Source organism: Oryctolagus cuniculus, chromosome 18 (assembly GCF_964237555.1).
Source record: "Oryctolagus cuniculus chromosome 18, mOryCun1.1, whole genome shotgun sequence".
NCBI classification, from domain to species: domain Eukaryota; kingdom Metazoa; phylum Chordata; class Mammalia; order Lagomorpha; family Leporidae; genus Oryctolagus; species Oryctolagus cuniculus.
Genome location: NC_091449.1, coordinates 18901433 through 18911954, shown reverse-complemented (window position 1 = coordinate 18911954; position 10522 = coordinate 18901433). Strand labels below are relative to the sequence as shown.

Sequence of the window (10522 nt, the reverse complement as noted above, 5' to 3'; positions counted from 1 at the left end):
CCCGCCCGTGGTTGTGGGGTCGCCGGGCCGGGAGGGGAGGAGGACCCGGGAGAGGCAGAAGGCGCTCCTGGTGAGCCCCCCGGGGTCGGCGGGGGCGTCGGGGGCTGCACGAGCTACGCGAGGGCGCGGCTAGGGGTGGAGCCGCGCAGAGCGTTGTGGGTTTCTTTCGGGGACCGTGTCCCAAGGCTGCGCGGGAGATATTTTTAGGTGTTTGGGAAGGATTTTCGGCGTTTTATTGGATGGCCCATGGGAACATGTTGGCGGCCTTATTGGGCACGGAGCGTCTGGGGGTGGGAAGCGTGAGGCTCAGTGGCGGCTCATGCGCCATGCGGCCGCCGTGTGTTTCCGGGGATATCAGGGAGTGCTGTGAGGGTGTTTGGAAGGGTTTCATAGCATGGTGCAGTCTCAGGGGTGAGTGACGGGCGGCGCCAGGGGCTGCTCTCTGTGTACCCCCATCACAGGAGGGTGACGTCCCCCGGATGGCCGCGTGTCTGTCCACCTGTGTGTCCTGCGTTCCGTGTGCCAGGCCCTCATTCGCTTGCACAGGTGTTCCCCACTTGGCTACTGGAAAATCTTAAGTGGCATACAAAGCTCCCACGGCCGGGAGACAGAGGGCGGACCCCAGCCCTGCGCCAAGCCACAGGGAGCAGGCCTGCTGGCTGTCCCCAGGGAAGCCATCCAGTGCTGCCCAGCCTCTCCCGAGCCCCCTCCAAAAGCCGACCGCGGTGCACACAGAGGCTGCTCGGGCACGAGGCACGGTTGTTTTAGGTTAGAAATGGAAGGAGGAGACCCCTGTCTTGAGAGGTGAGATGCAGCCCCTGCGGAGGGGGTGTTGTCTTTGTCCTGGGCAGCGCCAGCCCCGGGGGCAGAGACAGGCCCTCTGCAGCGATCCATCCTCAGCAGTCACGGGCAGAGCCTGGGAGAGTGAGGGGGTCCGTGGGTGAGGCTGCCTCAGATTCCTTCTCCTAGAGTCAGACATGCAGGTGCACACCCCTACCCCCACCCCGCCCCCAACTCCCCTGCTGCCTGGTGCCATCCCTGTCTTACCTGGGGCGATGAGAGGCGGGGCATCCCCTGGACGATGACTGGGGAAATAAAAACAGTGACATCAGGATCCGCCCCGGGGCCGGAGGAGTCAGCCTGCCCAGACCTGGCTGTTCCTGTGCGGGGCTGTCTGGTGCCAGGGGCTACGGGTGTCAGGCTAGGGGGCCCTCTGGGGGTGATCAGCCGTGAATAATCTGCCTGAGAAATCTTAGGGGCAGGAGTTGTCCAGGGCAGGCCTAGCTGCCTGTTCGTTCTGCGGATTTGGTTCTTGCACCCTGAAAAGCCTTGTGTCCAGCGTGAGACGGGCCGGCCGGGACCATCTTACCTGGGCTTCTGTCTGAATTTGCATTTGCATTTTCCACCTGTGTTTGCGGGAAGGACAGCTGAGTGGTCTGCGAAGGGGACCCGCAGCCCCGCCCCATCCAAAGCCCCGCCCACACGCGGCCCCGCCCACCTGTGGCCCCGCCCACACGTGGCCCCGCCCTCCGGTGGCCCTTCCCCACACGCAGCCCCGCCCCTCCTGTGACCCCGTCTCACCCACCTGCCGCCCCGCCCCACCTGCCGCCCCGCCCCGCCTGCGCCCGCCAGCCCCAGCACGCACTCATGAGGACAATGATGCCGATGGCACAGAGGATTCCGGCACAGATGAGCCCGCCGACCCGGAGACGGTGCCAGTCTAGGAGAAAAGGCGCAGGGACGGTGGGGGCCAGCCCGGGGCCTCCGCACACCCTCCGGCTACCTGACAGCTGTGTATCGGGCGCTGTGGGCGCGTGCATGCTGGCTGACACTCAGGGTCAGGTGGAGATTAGGGAGCTGACGAGAAAGAGCGTGGGTAGGGGTGAGAGAGAGCGGTGGGGGAGGCTCCTCCGCGACTGACAGAGACCGCAGAGGTGAGGCAGGGGAGCCATGTGGATGTGTGGAAGAAAGTGTTCCAGGCTCGGAGATCAGCAGGTGCAAAGGTCCTGAGGCTGGCAGTGCCTCCTCTGCATCGGAGGGACAGAGGGAGACGTGTGCGGCTGGAGCAGAAGGAACCAAGTGGGGGCTGGAGGTGAGGGCAGAGAGGGGAGCAGGGAACAGACCCACGGACCCCCGGGGGGCAGAGGGAGCAGGCCAGCCTCTTCCCAGCTGTTGATTAGATCCAAACAAGCTCACTTCCTGCCTGCGGCTGACTTGTTGGAATGGAATCTTCCGGAACACCAGCTTGCCAGCTCTTGTTCTGTTAATCCACTAGGTTTATTGCTCAACGCCTAATCCCAGCCCCTTCCTGGCCTGGCCCCTGCATCCCCCACGTCAGACCTTCAGCCAGCACAGGGGGTCGGGGTGGGGGGCCTTGGCACAAAGCAGCAAGTGGAGGCTGCGAGGCTCACTCACCGTAGTAGAAAGGACTGTTTTTGTCTGCAGGGAAAGAAAACAGGACATGTGTCACTCAGGAGGGCAGCCAGGAGGCGGCGTGCCAGGGGGAGCTGGGGGCTGCACAGGTAGAGGGACCGGTCTGGCTCACCTTCAGGGTCATTGGCGTCCAGGGCAGGCAGGCCTGGCGGGAACAAGCAGGGAGGGGCAGGTGACCAAGCTGGCCTCAGCGAGTCCCTCCAGGGCTCAGGAGAGTCCCCTCGGGGACAGTGCGCTCCCCCACCCCACCCCCGCCCATCCTGGAGCCGCAGGGGGCCCGCTCAGACCACCATGGGGAGAGGGACTCACCCACTCCACCCCACGCCTTCTCCTCTTGCCGGGCAATCTACATTTCTAACCCCGGTGGGTTCTGGCCACCCTGTGGTCCCTGTCTGTGCTCGCTACAGAAGCCTGGATTTTTCCCAGGACCCTGTCTGCCCACAGCCCGTGCCCTGCACAGCCAGCCCCAGGATCCCGCCATGCCCAGCCCCCACCCGCAGCTCTGGGTCTCCTTTCCCCTGGAAAGTGACTCACTGCTGCCAGCTTCCCTGCGCTTTATCTAAAAATGCAGCTTCGCCTTGGCACCCTGGATGGAGTGCATTGAGAGAAAGACCAGGAGGGGCCTGCGCTGCGGCCGGCACCCCGGGTTCTAGTCCTGGTTGGGGCGCTGGATTCTGTCCCAGTTGCTCCTCTTCCAGGCCAGCTCTCTGCTGTGGCCTGGGAAGGCAGTGGAGGATGGCCCAAGTGCTTGGGCCCTGCACCCGCATGGGAGACCAGGAGGAAGCACCTGGCTCCTGGCTTCAGATCGGCGCAGTGCGCCGGCAGTAGCAGCCATCTGGGGGTAACCAATGGAAGGAAGACCTTTCTCTCTGTCTTTCCCTCTAACTCTGCCTGTCAAAAAAAAAAAAAAAAAAAAAAAAAAAAAAAAAAAAAAAAAGAAAAAGGCCAGGAGGGACCGGGATTAAACTCTGGCTGGGAGCTGGCGGCTGCCTTAGCTGTGGCCTGAACTCTATTAGCAGGAGATTAATACTTTTTAATTACATTTAAAGCACAAACTTTGTGCCAGGCGCTGTTCCGAGGGCTTTTCAAATATTAACTCACTCAACCCTCACAATGGCACTTGGAGTAGGTGCTGTGATGGGCTTGTTTACAGCTGGGGAAACTGAGGCACGACTCTCACTGCATAGTCACCAGGCTCCCAGCTACCTCTCGGAAGACCATGGGGCTTCTCCTTGATGTCCTCGAAGAGTGACAAGACCATGAAAGACAGTGCTTGTCTAGTCATGGCTGCCAGTGGCCCTGTCCCTGTGTGTTTGTTCAAACCACCAAGGCGCCACTTCTCTCCCTGGGGGAGATGCCACCACCCAGCGGGGGTGGGGGTGGGGGTCCGGTGGAGGGGGAAAGGTCATTTGGGGGCAGGCACTCACTCACCTGCCAGGAGCAGGAGCAGGCTCAGGGCCACCTCTTGCATGTCGGAGCGCTGGCCCTAGAGGGGTCCAAGGGCCACGTGCAGCTTCAGCGGGGCCACCAGGATGCTGGCCCCACGCCGCAGTCCCCATCAATCTCTTCCCCTGCCCCCGCCAGGACGTACAGCCCAGGGCACACACAGCAAGGTGACATTCAGACTCGCTGGGCCGGGCGACAAGGAGCCCCGGTGCTGGGTGAGAACTGAGGCAGAGGGGAGCGGCTATCCTGACCCCCCTGGACATGAACCGGCTTTAGGTGGGTCACCCCAGCAGCCCAATGCCAGAGGCCTTGCCAGCTGCTGTCCCCACCTGCCCTTCTGAGACTCTGGGAGGTTGAAAGTCAGTGCCCTGGGTCCCCCACTTGGCCAGGAAGCCAGAGGTAAACGAGGCCTGGCTCCCCAGTGTCAGGGCCTCGGGGTGCTTTGGGAAACAGGGTGCTGGGAGCCAGGTGGCAGGGGGCCCGGCTCGGGGAGTGTCCCACAGACAGCTTGGAGCCTGCCTTGCTCTGCCCAGGCTTTGTAAGCTTCCAGATGGGGACTGAGCTGGCTCCCCAGGCTGCTCCCTTGGGGAGTGTGTGGGGAGGAGAGAGCTGGAGGCGGGGTGCAGGACTGGTGGCTCAGGCTCTGCCCGCCCTCCCCCAGCCCCAGCCAGCCCCAGGCCCTGCCAAGCCCCTCCCAGCAGCAAACAGCCCCGCCCTCCCCAGGCAGGCCTGTCCAGAAACAGTTCTCCGGGCCCCTTCCTGCCTCCCACCACCCTGGAAACCCCTCCCTAAGCCCCCTGGCACTTCCATCCCCTGCCCACTCCCTGCCCCCTGCCCGACTGCCATGAGCGTCTTATGGCAGTGAACTTGGTGGCAAGAGCTGGCCCCGCTCACCTGTGCTGGACACTGCCCCCTGCCCTCGCTGCGCCTTCACTCATCACTCGCCCGAGGCCACCCATTCTGTCCCCATCTCACTGGCGCCCAGTGGGACTTGGGCCCAGAGCGGGGCTGCCGGGGTCCACACCAACGGTGCAGGTGTTTCCCGCATGTCCCCACGGACCACATCCCCACATCCACCCTCTGGCCTGGAGGTCACCGCTGACCCCAGGTGCTGGCCTCATTTGAGTCCGAGCATCCATGTCCCGCAGGAAGCTTTGGGAAGCGTTCCCAAGGTGTTTAGGGCTCCAGAAAGCTTTGGGGAGAGCGGGAGTGAGCAGATGGTTGGGACAGCCCAGGTCCGCAGCTCCCCTCCCCCAACCCCAGGCTTTGCTACCCCGTGAGGATTCTAGTCCTGGTAGTGAGAGCTACTGATTGCTGGGGCTCCCCCACGCTGGGCGGTGAGCTCAGCGCCTGACGCCTGTTCACTCGCCATCTTCCATTGCAGCCGATGTCACATGCGCCGCCACCTTGTGCCCCCTCGCTCTCACCCCTTATGCCTCTTTCCACGGACTCTCCAGCCACCTGAGGCCCCATGACATCACCCAGCATCCCCCTCCCAGGGCACTGATGGACGGGACCAACTGTTGCCCAGCCTCTGCCCAAGTCTCCGACCGCCCAGCGGGTTGGCTGGAGGCTGCTGGGAGCTGAATGGGCGCCCTCGCTGCCCGCTTCGGGCTGTGGGCTGCTGGAGAGGCCCCGGGCTGCTGACCACACTGTGGGCAGATGTGGAGACGGAGGGCACGGCTGCAGCTGGCACGGAGGCCCCAGTGCCAAACAGAGGACAGCTTCCGCCCCCCACCCTCTGCCGTGCCCTGTCCTTCCACGTGGGTGGGGCCTGGGCGGTCTTCAGGGCCTGTGCCCTGGAGTCTCCTAACCAACCCCCGCTTCACAGCTTCCCCAAGCCGGACCCTAGGGGCCAGGACCCAGGGGGCCCCAAGTCTGAGGCACCCTGAGACCATGCAGTGACCACTACTCCGTCACCCCATACCCCAGTCCACCCAGACAGCCCTGGTCTCTTAGATGCCTTCATCTACTTGGGGACCCTCCCCACGCTGCCTCTGGCCTGTTCAGACATCAGCCGTGTCTCCAGACACCCCAACCCCAAGAAGGGGCCCTCCCCTCCCCCCAGCTGGCCCAGCCCTCCTGGGAAAGATGGGGGAGGTCGTGGGAGGGGAGGGAGGAGGAGGGGGCTTTCACAGCAGAGCTTCTGTGTGGCAGGGCGGTGGGGGTCACAGGCAGGGGGAGCCGGGGGGCTTTGGAGGAGGGGCCGGCCACTCACCTGTGGGCTCACCAGGCTGAGCGAGGTTTCGGGGGGAAGCAGGCACTGCCAGGCAGACTCCTGCCTTTATCCACAGCTGCCACGCCCTAGGCAAACCTAGGCAGGTAGAGAACAAGTCCGGCTCCTTTGGCTCCGGGGGCTCCCCCACCCCATTCCTGCTCTTAAAGAGACAGCTCTACCCCTCCCAGGGCCACCAGCAGTAAGGGAGCTCCCGGGGGTCCTGGAGACCACGGTGGCCTCAGGTGAGATGGGGGGAGTGGGCTGGGCAGGAACTCAGTCCCTCTAGGGGATAAGGCCTTCTCCAGCCTTGGAAGGAGCTCGGAGCTCAGAGCAGGACCGTATGGGGGAAGGTTCTGGGGTCTTCCTGGTCAGGCAAGGAATAAGGTGCCGTGGTGAGGACCTAGGGTAGGGCCAGCTGGCCTGGGGTCATGGGTTTGACGTTCAGCAGAGGCCTTGGGGGGTGTGGGAACGGGCACGGGGGGCCTCTGGGGTACAGAGCTGAGGGGGATGTGCAACCTTAGATCCAGCCACACCCCCACTGTGCATGGGCCCCAGGAGCCCTCCCCCCCGAATTTCCTAGGGAGCCAGATGCCTACATTTCTGGAGTGGACCCTGGGCTGGAGGTGGGGTGCGTCCTCCATATCAGGCCCCCGCCTGTCCCCCTCCCTTCCTCTCCTCCTCCTCTCTGGCATTCCTTCCGGCTGGGGTCTGTGCAGGCCCCCACATGTCCCAGTTGGGGGTACCCCTCCCCCCAATTCCGCTGTCTTACACAGAGGGACTTTTGTCTGGGGGCTGGATGGAGAACAAGGCGCCTTTGAGTGGCTGGCGGAGGATTGGGGTCACGGGGAGGGGCAGGGCCAGGGAAGGGGTGGCTCTGCTCTGGCCACCAGCTGGACTCCGGGCGACCCCCAACACCACTGTGGGGGTGGGGAGGAGGCCAGGCCAGGCCAGGGAGAGGGCGCTGCTGGGAGTGTGGAGTGCACATGGGTGTTGGGGACTGGCCGGCTGGGGCAGAGAGAAGAAAGGCTGACTGGCTTCCTATTACATAGCACCCTTGGCCTCCTCCCACCTGTACTGAGGTGGGGTCAGGCCCCGCGGGCACCCAGAGTGGAGCTCAAAGCAGGAGGCCTGGGGGATATAAACAGCAGAGGAGGCTGGAGGCAGGGAGACAGTCCCAGTCCAGCCCACTGGGCTTTGTGTCTGGGCACAGCTTGTGTTTCCCAGAGGTTTCAGGACTATCACCCCCACCAAAGACCCGTGGGTGGTCTTGGGCGTGGAGTGGTGTCTCCCTCTGCTGGGAAGTCTTGGACCTGCAGGCACCCCAGGCGGATGTGGCCCTGTGGGCAGTGTGTCTTGGAGTGCGGATGCCGGTCTTTGTTCAGTGCAAAGTCTGCGAGGTCAGGGGCCAGAGGGGTCAAGCAAGAGTTGTGGATGCATGAGCAGGACAGGTGGGAGACCGTAAGAGGTGGCGGCAACTGGACAAACCAAAGAACTACGGTCCCGTCCCCAGGAGAGGCTCGAGCCTGCGGATAGATAGACAGACACCTCGCTAAGGTGAGGAAACGCAGAGTGTGCCACCATTTGTGCGATGGTGACGACAGTGTCTGCACGAATGCTCGCGTATGAGCCACGTGTCCTTGGAGCTTGGCATCTGTGGCTACCTCTGGCCAGGGGACCTGGGAGGCAGAGGAGGGGGTAGAAGTGAGATTCAGTCACCTTTGACCTTGGTACATTTTGATTTTTATATTCTGAAAATGCACTATCTTTTTATTTTTAAAAAACGATTCTCCTTCTGCTTTCATCTACAGAGAAAGAAAGAGATTTTCCATCCACTGCTTCACTCCCCAAATGCCCTCAAAGCCAGGGCTGCGCCAGGCTGAGGCCAGGAGCCCAGAACTCCACCCACGTGGGTGGCAGTGTAGTAAGCACCTGAGCCGGCATCATTGCAAAGGGGCCTGAACAGAGAGATGGGGCTGGGGCCCAGGCACTCCGAGCAGCAGCTGCAACGCTTGCCCCATACTGCCTTTCAAAAAGACCTTAAGGGGCCGGTGCTGTGTAGGTTAAGACGCCACCTGCAGTGCCAGCATCCCATATGGACACCGGTTCCAGTCCCGGCTGCTCCACTTCCAGTCCAGCTCTCTGCTATGGCCTGGGAAAGCAGTAGAAGATGGCCCAGGTCCTTGGGCCCCTGCACCTGCATGGGAGACCCGGAAGAAACTCCTGGCTCCTGGCTTCGGATTGGCTCAGCTCCTGCCATTGTAGCCTTCTGGGGAGTGAACCAGTGGATGGAAGACTACTATCTCTCTCTCTGCCTCTCCTCTCTCTGTATAACTCTGACTTTCAAATAAAATAAATAAATCTTAAAAAAAAAAAAAAAAGCACACCCAGGGGCTGCCTTCAGCTGGGGGAGGGGAGGGCTGTCAGAGACTTCCGCAGCGGCTTTTCTGAATCTGGAATCACCAGGATCTTCCGTTCTTGCGCATGGGCATCTGCGGGGCTTCCTCAACCCGGAGATCCTCCCAGGCTGGCTGTCACTGTACTGCATTCAAGTGTGTGCTGGGCTGGGCTGGGCTGGGCTGGGCCCGGGGTGGACAGGCCTGCAGAGGCTGGCTAGGGCCTGCGGGGGGCGGACTGTGTGCACACTCCTGGGGGCTGGCAGTGAGTCTTGTGCGCTGCTTTGACTTTGGTCACCTTTAAAATGCATACATGTCCATGTTTAAAACGTATACAAGGGCCGGCGCCATGGCTCACTAGGCTAATCCTCCGCCTTGCGGCGCTGGCACCCCGGGTTCTAGTCCCGGTCGGGGCGCCGGATTCTGTCCCGGTTGCCCCTCTTCCAGGCCAGCTCTCTGCTGTGGCCAGGGAGTGCAGTGGAGGATGGCCCAAGTGCTTGGGCCCTGCACCCCATGGGAGACCAGGAGAAGCACCTGGCTCCTGGCTTTGGATCGGCGCAGCACGCCGGCCACGGTGGCCATTGGAGGGTGAACCAACAGAAGGAAGACCTTTCTCTCTGTCTCTCTCTCACTGTCTAACTCTGCCTGTCAAAAAAATATATATATGCAAGGGGTCATCAGCGTGTGGGAAGTGTGCCTGACATTTAAATTCCACTTCCCCCGGCAAGCTTTGTGGCACAGCGGGTGACGTCACCTGGAGCTCCGCGCTTGTCCCCAGCGCAAAATGTCAATCAGCCGAGACCTGAAAGAGGCACAGCGCTCTCAGGGTGTCCTGTGTCAGGTGGGGCCGACTCAGTCCCCAGCCCTGACACTCCTGCCCCTTTGACCTCAGCTACAGTGGAGACGACCCCAGTCGCCCTGACTGAGGAGCCAGCGGATTCCACAGCGGCAGCGGCTTCCTCCCCGCCGGTTTCTGGGGTTCACGGGCCGCAGTGTTGTTCCGCTGGAGCCGACACATCAGTCTGAGGCAGGCTCAGCGCTTTGCTTTGTGCATCCCAACAGGGAACGCGACAGAAAGGCATCTGAGGGGCGGTCACAGGCACTCCTCGGGCTGCCTGCGCCCCCTGTTGGAGTCCTGCCTCTGCCTCCAGTCCAGCTTGCCTGCTGGTGCGCACCCCAGGCCGCAGGTGACTCGGGTCCCTGCCACCCACGTGAGAGACCTGGATGGAGCTCCTGACTCCTGGCTTCAGCCTGGCCCAGCGCAGCCCCCGTTGCAAGCACTGGGGGCTGAACCAGCAGATGGAAGATCGCTCTCTGTCTCTCCTTTTCAAGAATAAACACATGAACTTTTTTTTTTCAAAATACAACATTAATGAATGCCATTTCCCACTAATTTTTTGAGGTACCCTCATCTACATGATACACAGTCATACGTCACGTTCTGGTCTGCTCATTATGCAAACACCATAGAGTGTGTCTTACACAAACTAAGACAGCTACGGTGTCACCAGGTAAGACAATCTGTGGGACCCCTGTCACGCCTCAGGTCTCTTGTTGACAAAATGTTAAGAGTTGCACAGCTGGGGCCAGCGCCGTGGTGTAGTGGGTAAAGCTGCAGCCTTTAGTGCTGGCATCCCATATGGGCGCCAGTTCGAGTCCCGGCTGCTCCACTTCCAATCCAGCTCCCTGTTAATGATCTGGGATAGCAGTAGAAGATGGCCCAAGGCCGTGGGCCCCTGCACCTGTGTGGGAGACCCAGAGGAAGCTCCTGGCTCCTGGCTTCGGATCGGCGCAGCTCCAGCAGTTTGGGGAGAGAACCAGCGGATGGAAGACCTCTCTCTCTCTATCTCTCCCTCTCTCTCTGTAACTCTGCCTTTCAAACAAATAAAAAAATCTTTTTAAAAAGAGTTGAACAGCTGCAGATTACACAGTTAATGAAAGTTTTTGAAATATCACACACACACACGCGCACACACACACACGCCCAGTTTTGCTTTTGAAATCATTTTTCCCCGGAGCGTGTGTTGAGGCT

The 10522-nt window shown here is 61.5% G+C and overlaps 1 protein-coding gene and 1 long non-coding RNA gene across 4 annotated transcripts; one reads left to right on the top strand and one right to left on the bottom strand.

Annotated features, from left to right (window-relative positions):
• Positions 1-747: 747 nt before the first annotated feature.
• FXYD3 (FXYD domain containing ion transport regulator 3) lies at positions 748-6733 on the bottom strand. 2 transcript variants are annotated; one of them, XM_070062436.1, is made up of 9 exons: positions 6694-6733; positions 6098-6193; positions 3865-3919; positions 2546-2578; positions 2416-2439; positions 1646-1720; positions 1370-1406; positions 1048-1085; positions 748-916 (listed from the first exon to the last, which is right to left on the bottom strand). In XM_070062436.1, the coding sequence occupies exons 3-9, from the start codon at positions 3902-3904 to the stop codon at positions 897-899; spliced, it is 267 nt and encodes an 88-aa protein (XP_069918537.1). In that variant the 5' UTR covers positions 3905-3919; positions 6098-6193; positions 6694-6733; the 3' UTR covers positions 748-896. The 2 variants fall into 2 exon arrangements, with proteins under 2 accessions (XP_069918537.1, XP_008247710.1); XM_008249488.4 differs by lacking the exon at positions 6694-6733 and having other exon boundaries at positions 6098-6206.
• On the top strand, positions 6240-10397 carry LOC138846487 (uncharacterized). Of its 2 annotated transcripts, none has more exons than XR_011384006.1 (3): positions 6240-6339; positions 9893-10001; positions 10173-10397. It is a non-coding gene; the product is annotated as an uncharacterized lncRNA (long non-coding RNA). The 2 variants fall into 2 exon arrangements; XR_011384005.1 differs by lacking the exon at positions 6240-6339 and adding an exon at positions 6345-7651.
• Positions 10398-10522: the final 125 nt, after the last annotated feature.

Excerpts from the sequence above, each read along its gene's own strand:
- FXYD3 (XM_070062436.1), bottom strand. The coding sequence starts at position 3,904 with ATGCAAGAGGTGGCCCTGAGCCTGCTCCTGCTCCTGGCAG. Across the intron at positions 2,579-3,864 it reads CCTGCTCCTGCTCCTGGCAG|GCCTGCCTGCCCTGGACGCC; the intron begins GTGAGTGAGTGC and ends TGTTCCCGCCAG. Across the intron at positions 917-1,047 it reads CCCGCCTCTCATCGCCCCAG|GCTCTGCCCGTGACTGCTGA; the intron begins GTAAGACAGGGA and ends TCACTCTCCCAG.